This window comes from Pecten maximus, chromosome 14 (genome assembly GCF_902652985.1).
Source record: "Pecten maximus chromosome 14, xPecMax1.1, whole genome shotgun sequence".
In the NCBI taxonomy this organism is placed as follows: Eukaryota; Metazoa; Mollusca; class Bivalvia; order Pectinida; family Pectinidae; genus Pecten; species Pecten maximus.
The window spans coordinates 3,092,669-3,106,859 of record NC_047028.1 but is presented as its reverse complement, the minus strand read 5'-3'; the positions used below and the strand labels follow the sequence as shown (position 1 = coordinate 3,106,859).

The 14,191-nt window shown below is 33.4% G+C and overlaps 2 protein-coding genes across 5 annotated transcripts in view; one reads left to right on the top strand and one right to left on the bottom strand.

The window, feature by feature from the left end:
* Positions 1-5,863, top strand: part of LOC117342208 (thrombospondin-2-like) — a 98,231-nt gene extending 92,368 nt beyond the window's left edge. For all 4 annotated transcript variants that reach the window (XM_033904263.1, XM_033904259.1, XM_033904262.1 and 1 more), the window contains one exon: positions 1,098-5,863. In XM_033904263.1, coding sequence (XP_033760154.1) covers positions 1,098-1,177 — 80 coding nt within the window. In that variant the 3' untranslated portion in view covers positions 1,178-5,863. The remainder of the gene's footprint in view (positions 1-1,097) is intronic.
* LOC117342207 lies at positions 5,352-13,951 on the bottom strand. The gene is made up of 13 exons (XM_033904258.1): positions 13,889-13,951; positions 13,097-13,212; positions 12,414-12,495; positions 12,066-12,233; positions 11,505-11,591; positions 11,136-11,230; positions 10,704-10,811; positions 10,444-10,504; positions 9,610-9,720; positions 9,252-9,316; positions 8,981-9,052; positions 7,747-7,916; positions 5,352-7,475 (listed from the first exon to the last, which is right to left on the bottom strand). Exons 1-13 carry the CDS (start codon positions 13,889-13,891, stop codon positions 7,276-7,278), a joined length of 1,338 nt encoding a protein of 445 aa, XP_033760149.1. The 5' UTR covers positions 13,892-13,951; the 3' UTR covers positions 5,352-7,275.
* Positions 13,952-14,191: the final 240 nt, after the last annotated feature.

Below are 14,191 nucleotides of genomic sequence, written 5' to 3'. Positions count from 1 at the left end.
ACTTAGTTATGTAATTGCTTTGCTTAAGATTTTCACATAAAACAATTTGGAATGGATGTCTAATACAACAGAATAGATACCCGGTATTTGCTCCTTTATGTACTGTAAGTCTGTGAGTTCTACTATTCTGTAACAAATTTCTAAAGAATATAAATCTCTACATGTTTGTGTGCCTGAGGCACTGTCTGAGGAACCAAAACATAATGCCATCCCATCGATTATCATATTAGTGTGAATTCAATCATCAGTTGTTGTTGGCATTTTTTTTCATGCAATCTAATACAAGTTTACGTAGCACATGTTTAGCATAACTTGATGATGTATGTTTAGTTGGTAGGCATATTCAGAACACCATGTGCAAAATCAATTGATGCATTCGCGGACAACCGGAAGTTTTAAATTAATCACCACGTAGTATACAATAGATCGTTTATACATATAGTTCGCGGCCAATCAAAATTCTATCTCTGAGATATGTCAGTCACAAAAAATGACTTCATTGTCCAATGTAACAATGATTGCTTTAGAATATCATTTTCCCTTCAAAGTTATTGTAATTTAATTAGTGTAAAATACGGCCAAATCATAATATCATTACATAGACACATTCTAGGATACAAATTACGCGTGTAATGTATAAAACTATCTGTCGTAGTCGCGCGAAAGGCTATCACCGGTAACATGGTTTATGGTATAATCTAACTTACATTTCGGAGTGCACCGCCCCTTTTAAACGAATTCTAGATATGCGAAAAAGGACTATTATATTCATAATGCAGCTAACACTGTATGTTTTTTTTTTATTTTTGTTATTCTTAAGTTGCTTTTAACCTTCATTTTGACAATAATTCATAAACTGCGAAGCGCGCAGTATTGACCTGCTCGCGGTATCGCTTGCACATATAGATAAGAAGATGTCTGGCTCAGATTGAAATCAATATTCCTAAACGTGCACTTTTTAACTTTGAATAAGGAAAGCTTTTCTCATGGTTTGGAAAGTCACTTTTTAAATCCAAAAATGCTTTGGAAAATATTAGATTAGATAATCAATTGATGTTGATATAAAATATATAATAAGTATTCCGTCCTTTTTTCAGATTGTGTTTACATATCAAGCCAGTCATTGGCCCTAACAGTGTTGGGACTACTCTTCACAAGAACTCTACAATATTCCTGACATCGGTTGAGTGTATGGATCAACGGAGAACACTGTCCATTAAACAATTGTGATATTAACAGCGAAAGTACGTGACAGTTACTATTTTTAGATACGTAACGTAACTACTTTTAGGACTGAATACATGAAAAAACCCATCTTATTTAATATTGTGATAATTGTATATATTGTATACATTGAAAATTATATTTCACTCTGGTAAGTGAAAACATCATTACGTGTGAGAATTATCTAAAGTTTTGTATATCGTCTAAAGTTATGCGATAGTTTATGGAATATTGTTAGTCATACATTCACCATAAAAGGCAATCATGTTTAATTGATTTTATTTAACGTTACAAATGTGATTAGAAGATGTATTGTCATTTTTGTTACGTGACAGGATAAACACATTATCAACGAAAACTAGATATTTTGCACATTGGGATTTCTTTTCACTAATTTCCATTGAGCCATGAGAAAACGCATATGCAGTTATGTATTACTCGTTATTATCAAATAAGTACATGTACCTATATCTCGTTTCACCCAAGTATTGTACTTGTGTGGGTTGATTATATCGACATTCATATACTATATAGTAACATCAAGACCACTGGTACAAAGTTGATTGAGAAGAACGATACATTGTTGGGTCACAGTAGTCTAATAGTAAGACACATGGCTACGTGCCCAACAGGTCGCTAGTTCGAGTCTCGGTATGGTGGTTCAGTGTTAAGAGACATGGCTACGTGACAGAAAGGTCGCTAGTTCGAGTCTCGGTATGGTGGTCCAGTGGAAAGACACATGGCTACGTGACCGACTTGTCGCTAGTTCGAGTCTCGGTATGGTGGTTCAGTGTTAAGACACATGGCTACGTGACAGAAAGGTCGCTAGTTCGAGTCTCGGTATGGTGGTCCAGTGGAAAGACACATGGCTACGTGACCGACTGGTCGCTAGTTCGAGTCTCGGTATGGTGGTTCAGTGTTAAGACACATGGCTACGTGACAGAAAGGTCGCTAGTTCGAGTCTCGGTATGGTGGTCCAATGGAAAGACACATGGCTACGTGACCGACTGGTCGCTAGTTCGAGTCTCGGTATGGTGGTTCAGTGTTAAGACACATGGCGACGTGACCGACGGGTCGCTAGTTCGAGTCTCGGTATGGTGGTCCAGTGTAAAACACATGGCTACGTAACCGATGGGTCGCTAGATCGAGTCTCGGTATGGTTTTCCAGTGGACGGACACATGGCTACGTGTCCGATTGGTTGCTAGGTCGAGTCTCGGTGCAGTTTTCATTTTGAACTCCATTGTATTCCAGTCGACTCGAAATGTAATATGTCAGTTGTTAGCGCTAAACTAGAAACTCCAACTGTATGCTTCTCAGGGAGTTGCGAATGACATGTGACGGTTGCTAAAGGCCCGATAACGTCGATTGCTTTGAGGCGGCTATAGTGCTGTGATAAAGTGGTGTAAAACTGAAAAGCATCATTATAAATGCGCAGTATTACAGCGTATTCAGTGAAATTCAATTTACAGGAATTGCTACCGGTATTTCAAAATATGTTTCGAAATAATCCACGTCTGTGCGACGATTTTCTAGTCAGTTGCGACACTGATGACATCAGATGAATCGACATGTATACGCTTATTCAAGTACAGGTGATATGACATTAAGTTAAAACTTGATTATAACATCAATTCAAGAATATAGCTTTTACGCTTTCAACTTTGAATACGATGGACACTTTGCGCCTAGGAATATGATGGACACTTTGCGCCGTGGAAGTGATGGACATTTTGCGCCGTGGAATGTGATGAACATTTTGCGCCTTGCTTGGACACAGTAAGATAAACTTACCACATAATATTATTAAGTCAATTGCTTCATTTTAATATACGATGTATAATTTAATATTAATTAAGTGTTGGTTAATTTAGATTTTATCATCGGATATATATCGTTTTTGTATGATACAAGAATGGACATATCAAAAACAAGAATAAAGTATTCATTATATATTTATTAATGTCAGTACGTAAGACATGCGTATCTGTTATTTCGAGAATGTAGAAATCCCAGTGTACTACCAATTGTACCATTGTTATTTGTTTATTGAATTTTGCATAGTTTGTATAAGTTTTTCATACAATGTACGTAAAATTGTGGGATTTTAACTACGCAAGACCCACAACTGATCATGAATAACTGATATCAGATTTTTATTTTAAAAATAACATAAATTGAAAGTTATACATCCATTGCATAAAGAAAGGTTGAAGCAATACGAATGGTAATTTGTGACCAATCAAATTTTTGGTGTAAGTACACTCTTTTGTTTAATTCAAAACGGAAATGCACATTTTTTTTAACAAACATCAGAAATATACTTAGATAAAAGAAATTGATGATATACTGCCAGTAGTATATGATTTACATGCAACACGGAATAATGAAGTAGAAATTGGATGAGGCAATTATTTTACAAACAATATACAAACATATACAGTGAAAAGTGTATTGTGATATTTCTTTTAAAACATATTGAGTAAAATAAATGTACAAATTGTTTATCACGATATATTTTGCGCATTTATACTTTTAATGCAAAGCTACTTAATATAAGTAAATAGGTATGGACTTAAAGCACAATGGAATACCAGTTAAAACAATAATGTTATACGTGATAATATAATAATAGACAGAAACTATATAACAATTGTTTGTATTATTTTTGTTAAGTAGGAAAGAAGCATCTAGCTTACTGTAAATCACATATATTTTGCGTGGGATTTGTTTTCGCGTTCATTCGTGGATAGTCAATTGCGATATCAAATCCTTCCGGATTATTTGTACGAAAATAATACCTGTATGACGGCCAAACTATCGTTGCCAATATACATAATGTAGTAGTCTTCGACGAGGCCATGACTAAAAATTAATCATTCGCGATTGTAAAGTCATTTCGAGATCAGCATTCGTGTCATATATTCGCGAATATGTCTAAAGAGATAAGTTCGCGAAATGAAGTATTCGCGAAATCCAAGTGATTTACAGTATGTAGAATACCACTTAACATTTTTGGATTCAAAAAGATCTTACTGAAAACGCCTGCAGTATACACATAATTCCAACTATAAACATTTTCTCGAAGTTTCAGATAAATTTCAGTATTAAGCTTCAAAATATTGAAACGTGTTTAGGTAAACACTGAAGATAAACTTGTATTTTTAAGGAAAGTTTTCACATGGGTATTGGCTGGCTATGAAGCTCCCATTTGAGAGAAAGCCGTTTTTGAAGTTAACACTGTATGTATTTCATAACATGTTATACATCCCATCCATTTTATCGTCATTGAAAATAATACATTGGTAGAATTCGTATACTTCATAAATTGATCATTTGACGATATACAGTATGTCCTGTCAACTAAAATAAAACCATTAATTAGCATTGATAGTGATAGGATCATACATAATCATTATAACGATAACGACCTAAGTTGGAGATGATTGATAAAACAATACTGAACAGTTGTAGGGTGTACAATACAAACTATATTTAATTAATAAGTATAAGATAATTACAACAAAAGTAGCAAGTTATCTTTGACGTCCTTGTCTGTCTGGATATGATTATCTTTAGAGCCAAACTCATTCACGGAAAAAATAGTAAGTACACTGTGTATTGACTGATGTTATTTGTTCTATCTATTCTGTCTAATTTATTTACGTTACGGTGAACATTAACAGGTTTCTACAAACAATTTCCATTCTTATTTTATGTAAATCTTACATAAACGTGATCACCCTATTATTTGTTTACGTGTCGCATCGCCATGTTAACAAAAAGTACGAAGACCATTTAACGAAATTTGATTTTACGTCGTTTGTTTTACGATGAATATGAACGTTCATTACGTGATAACGACAATTACATGTAGGAGGTCATATATGTTTATTTGTAAATATGAACGTTCTTTAAGTCGTAACGACATTTGGTAGGTCATATCTGTTTTACGGTGAATATGAACGTTCATTACGTGATAACGACAATTGGTGGGTCATATCTGTTTTACGGTGAATATGAACGTTCATTACGTGATAACGACAATTGGTGGGTCATATCTGTTTTATGGTGAATATGAACGTTCATTACGTGATAACGACATTTGGTAGGTCATATCTGTTTTACGGTGAATATGAACGTTCTTTAAGTCGTAACGACATTTGGTAGGTCATATATGTTTTACGGTGAATATGAACGTTCATTACGTGATAACGACAGTTGGTAGGTCATGTCTGTTTTACGGCGAATATGAACGTTCATTACGTGATAACGACAATTGGTAGGTCATATCTGTTTTACGGTGAATATGAACGTTCAATAAGTGATAACGACAATTGGTAGGTCGTATCTGTTTAATTGTCAATATGAACGTTCTTTAAGTCGTAACGACATTTGGTAGGTTATGTCTGTTTTATGGTGTACATGTCCGGTTATTACGCGGTAATTCCACTAATACACGTACACGTTTACAAATAAGCAGACTTTAATATTAAAAGTTATATGTTTTCATTGCATCATGGATAATATACATGTAATTGTATGCTACATTCCCTTATCATAATACTATATATGCAATTTATGCTAATAATGTACTTGTTATATTCAAATTGAGATAAATAATAAAATATCATACATATATAACTGGTAAATTGTAATTTTTTTAAGTTAATGGACAAACCTGGTTTTGAACTGGTTGAATGGAGAAGCGTAAGAATACTATTCAGAAACATTAAAATGTACATGAACGTTTGTGTAAATCAAATGAAATTTTCTGAAAGTATACTTTTAACGATTTAAATAATTAAAACGTACGTGCACATGAATAAACTGTTCATAAGGATTTTGTTGTATATAAAATTGGTGGAAAGAGTCCATTAAATAATTGAAAACATTGACAGTTCGGTTGGATATTAGAATATGCTAATACACATCAGGTGTGATATAAATAAACATTTAATCAATAAAATGAAATTCGATTTCAGCATATTAACAGGAGTTTCAAGTGAGATTTTCCCACATATCATGGTTTTCCTTGATGTGAAATATATTTCACATATACATTCTACTCCAATACACTGGCGTCACACTATGTTAATTTCCGTCCTATACAATGGCGTAACCAAATACAAATTATCCTCCTACAGAATGACATCAGCTCATACATATCCTCCGACAGAACGACATCAGCACATACATATTCTCCTACAGAATGACATTAGCACGTACATAGTCTCCTCCAATAAACTGACGTTAATACATCCATTTTCTTAAAAAAATGAAGTCAACACACACCCATTCTCTTCCGATGCAATGACGTCACCTAATGCTCATTCCCTTCCGATACAATGGCGTAAACAAGTCATTCTCACCCGTAACAATGACATCACCACACACGCATTCATTCATTCAACTTCAATACGTCGACGTAACACAAACATTCTCCCCGCTACAACAACGTTATCGCCATACCTCTCTCCGAGACAACGACGCCAACGCCATCTAATTCTCAGTCATCACAATAACGTCACCGCACACTCATTCCCACTCGATAAAGTAATGTCACAACACATTGATATTTCTCTGAAACACTTTAATCATCACACACCATCTCAACAAACAATGTCATCACACGCGCATTTTCCTCTGATACAATGACACTCAGTCCTTTCTGATGTAATAATTACATTCACTGCCCATTTTTAAAGTACCCAATTAGCCCCACCTCTCCTGATTACAATGACGTTACCTACAAGTTTCTTTCTTTTACCCTCACACCCGTTGAACTTACCATTGTTTACTAGACGTTCAAAAGATATTTATGTTAATATCACGTCAACAACCTTTATCTCAGCATATCCAACATTACTATCTGATTGAAACATCTTTTAATCCATCTGAAGGATATTTTAAAATGTATCAACTTCGAAATTGTTTTACATTAACATCAGTAGAATGTTATGCACTTTGTATTTTTCAGATCTTTCTAGACATCACATATTTAAATAAAACTCATTGATGTCAAGAATAATTTTACTAAAATTATTTGATCACTACACTAGTATAAGAAAGATAACGACTGTTACTAGCAGTTTATAAGGGTTCCAGAAGTGTAGAGTAGATGCTGCCCCACATACAGTACTGTTTGCTGTTCGGGTAATCCAATTGTTTACGATCCTTTCCAATGCTTGTAACGGTACATCACCGTGTCGCAGTAGTTCCGCGTGAAATTCTTTAATGTCGAATTTCCAATCTGAAACCAAGCATTCACATGTGTAAAATAATAACGCATGTGTACCTGGAGTATTTTATTTTTACAATTTCCAATTAGTAAATATCCGACCAACAAATATTTCATAAAGTAATGCATGCAAGATTTGCATGACAGTTATCCCGTCGAATGTTTCGATGTTTCGAAAACTGGCGAAAATAAATGAATTAAAACACTTAAAACTAAACCTGAAGACTTTGTATCACGAATGTTTCCAACGAATACATTGATTTATAATGAGATGGCTTGTTACCGAGTTTCCGTTCAGCTCTACGACGCAGCTCCCGTATTTTCAGTTCTCCTATCTTTGCACCACACGCTTGTCCAGGCCACGTGACTATTCTGTCAACTATGTTCTCCAACAGGTCCAGACCAAATGTCGAGTGCGTCATCAGGTACTCCACAGCGCGTTCTCTGCTCCAGCTACACACAATGTACATTGATAATCATTGCTTTAATATTCTGTACTTATGCCGGAAAACGTATGTTAGATTTCTGCATTTCTAGATCAACCAAATATAACGGATATCTGTATCAAACTGTTTATATGCCGATCTTATCCATAACACTACATACTCCCTCGTGATGTCAACATTCCTAAATGTATAAATGAGAGTTCCCGACCAAGTATTTTTTACAAACACAACTTCTTTTACATAAAGTGAAATTAAGTCTCAAAAGTTAATTTTAGGGTGTGAATGTCAGAAGCCAGACCTTTTTTGTGGTTTAAATATATTTCAGTTATGAATAAATCTGGTCTACAGTCCTCTCTCAAGATGTCAGAATCTGTATGAAGGAAATTTCATTCTTAACTTTATCATATTTATGACAGCTCGGAAGTTGGTACTGGGATAAATGGAAAAAGAATGGCACAATTTTTCAATTTTCATTTTCCTGCAAAGACCTTAATTTTCTTATTAACAAAGATTTTTTATTAGAATCTTCAATTATAAACTCCACAAATGTTCTGCAACTTTTTCCGAAACTTTCTCCTCTGATATATAAATATAGTGTAGGAAGGTCATGATCGAGGGAAATTCTGCAGTATTTTATGTGAAATTGCTATCTTGAATAGCCAAATCACGTCACCTTAGACGTGCCAATACTTAAAACTGTACTTTTTTTTTCCCTTTCAGGTCCAACTTTAATTGAAATGTTCATCCTTATAAGTAGGTCTCTTTTGTAATAAACTTTAAACCGGTAGATTACCCAGATATTGCGGGACCACTAGTAGCCTTTTTTCATTTTCACACTACAATTCCATGTTTTAGAATATTTCAGTTATATCATGTCGTTCTTATTATTAATAAAACAATACGCCAGGAATTAATATTGGCGTAACATCCATTTGTCAATTTGATTATCTAGTTAAAAGATTAATTATATTTTAGGGATTAATAGATAAATAGGGTGGACATACACACATGTATGCATATTGTAAATACACACATGTATATATTGTAAATGCACACATCAGCAATACTTACCTGTAGTAATGGATTCCTGTATCTACAACCAGTAAGCATGACCGGAAAAGCTCCGAGCTATAGCGGCCCAACCTTAACGACAAAATATCAATATATATCAGAAGTGAAAAATCTGAAATTACATGATGTAATTTTTTTCGGTAATACTGATAACATTTGTATTCATAAGGCGTATGTATTCATATGTTGACTAATCACTAGTGGTTAAAGGGAGATAACCATCGGTTGTGTTAAATGGCATCATTAAAGGTAACGTTGATAATTAACTTACAAGTAGTAGTCATCTTGGAATAATCGCATCCTCTCTCCTAGTGATTCCGCATACAAGGCCCAACCCTGTATAATCACACCAAGTTTTGTTTAGTTTTAATTACAGTATTACGTCTTGATTATTTACATTTTGTACCTATATACAATGTCTTGTACATACAACAATGTCTTTATTAAACTGAACCATAGTTTAATACATAATGATACGTTTAGAACATCATACAGGAATTTTATAAGAGTTAAACGAGAACTCCCTGTGACGCTTTCAAAAAAAAATCATGAATCTCGAGTTTATTGCACTGTTATATTTGTTTGATTTAATTACTTCTTTTCTCGTAAAAAAATGAAATAAAAAATACCTCAGCAAACACATTGTAATCCGGGAAATCAAAAGGAACCTGAAAGTACTTGTGGCTCCCTTTATTGTGCTGACGAAACAAAGGTAACTGTGCCAGCGCTTGGCTTGACCTCTGAAAAGGGTATTACTTGCCATTAATGAGTAGACTATTTCGTTGGGTCAATTCAGAGGAATATACAATATAAGTGTCTGACATTCTATCTTTATAATAAATCTTACGGACATTTTGTTTTATATTGTATGTAAGCACAGGATGAATGAATTATTTACTTCTATCCAATATAAAATAAAAAAGAAAGTGAGTTGAAATTCCCCCGAAAAATCGCTTAGTATTCAATAAAATACGTTATGCAAATGGTTTGATAACACATGATAGTAATGATAATTCTGTGTAAAGCATATATAACGGGCATCTACCTCCTTGAAGGTTAACAAATTATCTACATTTTACTACTGTTAACGTATTGAATTTGATTCACTCAAATTGTAGCAAAAAACCAAATTAAAACAGATTGGATTGATGAATCAGCAGCAACAGTAATTACCATAGAAACAAATACAGATTAACAACAATTAGCGTAATTAGGCTTAAGCGAAATGCTTCCAGTGAAAAATGCTGAAGTAAGATCACCGATGAAATAAGATCGCCACTGAAATAATGATGTTTATAGTATCTTCTGCACATGTCGTATATTTTATTAACTTCGAATGGATTTTGATTTTAAATATATAAAAAAAAGATATTTTTTTTAACAATATTTGATTATTATGATACGAATTGGAATTGAAATTTATATCTAAAAGCATACAAGCTATAAAATAAAAAAAAACTTACCTGCAGATGATATCCTGGTAAAGTTTCATGCAGCGCAATCGGCATAAAATCTGGGATAGACCTAAACAGATGTGTTTATAGGACATTATTATGGACACATAATCAACAAAGGATCGGTGAGGAAAACAAAAATTAGAATTGTAAAATTAAAAGTTATAGGTTTTAGTTTAATCAATATCATGTCGAGCTAAAAAAGGTAGGAAAATTAACAAAATTAAACATATACGAGAACAATGAAATAAATTGTGTGTCTAACATACACGTCAGTGGGTCGGAAAAGATTCACGTAGAACACTGCTGGCCGTATTCCATCCTTAGAACCAGCTTCATAGCCAGCATATATACCATCGGTAAGGCTGGGGGCTACCCTGTGGTGGGACAATCATAATAATCTGATATAACAAATGACATAATTATTATTTCTATTATTAGGTGAAAAATATATCATTATTTATCAAAATTATGTTTCAATATTGAAAATATATACTGGTATTAAAGTGATGAACAAATAAAGAGGTGCTTATTTGGGACGTTTAATAAGGAATTACTATTAAAAACAAACACTATGGTTGTTAATATTACAGGTTATGGGTATTTGGTTACAGTATCATACAATATATTCCGATAGGTAGACAATTGATATACATTACATATGAACAATACAACATAACAGTTTCATATCTAATGCGTACCTTAATGGAAGTTTTGGGATGTCTTTAAAGAGTCTAGGAAGGATTGGCTCGATTTTGTCCTTGATAATCTCTTTGTACATATTCAAAATGGTGTGCTGGAAACAAAATATTAAATATCATATCCATGTATTTATTTGACATGTGTTTTATGCCCAAGGAAAAAGTGCTGTATTTACAGAATACTTTTGCAATCATATATCACCATAGTTATTAACTATACATTTATCATCCTACTACACTTAACATAATTTGTATTACATGTGTACGTATGACTTGGTGTTTATGTAAAACAGATTACGAATGACTTGACATTGATATAATACAGATTACGTATGACTTGTAATGTAAAGAACTGTTTCAATAACTCACCGTACTACTAACTGTATATCTAGGATCTGCTTTCATAGAGGTGGTGAATTCTCGGATGGTTCCCTTGAATCCAAGCCGACGTAAGACCTTTCAATAAATCACGATAATATAAGAAAAGGCAGAAAGCATAACCTTTTGGTGTTAAAATACTTTTCCTAGATGTTAAGATAATTTTTCTTTCAGAATGTTTTGTTACAGAGCGAAAGGATTAATTCGATAACGAAACTACAAAATTTGTAAAGCTCACAAACAAACAATAAGGAAGACGACGTGGATATATTAACTACTGTAGTATCATATTAGTTGATCAGGTAACACAATCCATAGGTAGGTGGCCGATTACTTTAATAGAGATGTAATATTACAGTGTGTCCTGCCTTATATGGTGTTTCCCCCTTAAACTACTCCTGTTTTCTCTAATTAATATATCGCAAGCGGTATATATCCTAAGAAATTTTAAACGTGATGCGTATTAAAGAAAAAGTTTTATCAAACCTAAAGTATATTAAATCTAGTCACTGATTATAGACTTATCAGCAGACAAGTTGTATCATACAACACCTTCATCATTTTCTCCTTGATTCTCGTCACTTCTCTGATCCCTATGTCGTTGACCTCCCTGGGTGTTATGTCGGTAGTGAGGTGCCACTTGAGGGTAGCTTTGTAAAATTCCCGCCCATTTCCCCAGGAACATACGCCGAGCCCAGTGCGTAGATTCGTCATATAGGACTATTGAAAATCAAAACAATGATATAGTTAAAGTGTTACTATTATTAAGTATTGAATATTTATATTTTAGGTTGTAATATGTTGCACGGTGTTGTTTCCAAACTATCTATTTAAGATCAACACGAATCATTGCACATTTACATCATGAGCAGTATATATAAAGCATATGAATCATATTACTTGGCCAATGTACAAAATCAGCTTTTTATAAGCATCCACTGTTTTCTTTATCCACGCCCTGGCCCCAGTGCGATAACTATTTCTGCAAAGATAAAATTAACATAGATGCAAAATGAAATAAGAATAAAATTACAAAACTGGATTTTCTTTTGCTACATAACATATTTGTGTAAAATCATGCCATAAATACTTAACTTTAAACAGGAAAATGTGTATTATTTGACGTATATCTGTTCGATAATGAAAGCACTGTAAAATTGATCGTTTAAATCACTTTCAAAGATAACAGATCAATGTTCGTTTGCAAATCGATACCCGGGAAGTAAAGATGTGTTCTCTATACACACCTCTCTATCAACAGTAAATATCTGTTCTCTATACACACCCCTATATCAACAGTAAATATCTGTTCTCTATACACACCTCTCTATCAACACATATCTGTTCTCTATACACACCTCTATATCAACAGTAAATATCTGTTCTCTATACACACCTCTATATCAACAGTAAATATATGTTCTCTATACACACCTCTATATCAACAGTAAATATCTGTTCTCTATACACACCTCTCTATCAACAAATATCTGTTCTCTACACACACCTCTATATCAACAGTAAATATCTGTTCTCTATACACACCTCTATATCAACAGTAAATATATGTTCTCTATACACACCTTTCCTTCAGTGTAAGAGTCTCCATCCCGTCAAGTGTTTCATTAAATGGTTGATAAAGAATAAAATGTTCGGGTCTACTCGTTAAGATTCCCTTAAACTGTTGCTGAACTTTCAACTGAAATATAAAAACACATAAATAAAATTCCCGGAAAGATAATAATATACGAGAGTTTTTTTGTTTTTTGTTTAAAACACATGCTGTGTAAATTTTGCCTTGCAGTTCCCCCAATTTCTTTATTGATTTATCCTTTAACGAATATGAATTTATCTTCAAAGGCCGAACGTTGAAAAAAATGAGCTTTTGTTGAGGGCCTGACAAATGTTCACAACACCTAGGGTCTAAGTAGTGAAACAGATTAACTGCCTGTCTGGATCATAAGGAGATCAATACCATCTGAAATTACATGTATATAAACATTAAACATATCACTGGTGTATATATAACATAAATTGCCATATCTAATTACATATTTCGTGTACTTTGATCTACTATATGCGTGTTAGCAAATAGGCGGATTGGTTCAACAGTTAAACTTTGACATCATAGTGTTACACGGGGAACACAACCTCGACATGATAATGTAGGCATATATCGGTACATAATATATTACAACCTCGACATGATAATGTGGGCAAACATCGGTACATAATATATTACAACCTCGACATGATAATGTGGGCATACATCGGTACATAATATATTACAACATCGACATGATAATGTGGGCATACATCGGTACATAAGATATTACAATCTCGACATGATAATGTGGACATTCATTGTTACAAACCATTGATACTTGATGATGGGTGCGGTTGTACGACACTGCTTTTTTCAGTCTCTCTAAATGTTGATTTATCTGAGAAATAAACATTCAACATATCAAACAGTATATATATATATGATCTATAAAATTAATCAGCATGTAAAACATTCATTATGAGGGATCAATGATCCGGTGTATAGCAGTATTTTATATACAATGTTGAAAATATAAATGAATATTTTGTAATAAGGCCATGTTATTATTGATATATCAATGCATTATCTTTAAAAAAACCACTGATGTAAAACACATCAAAAGGTTATACGA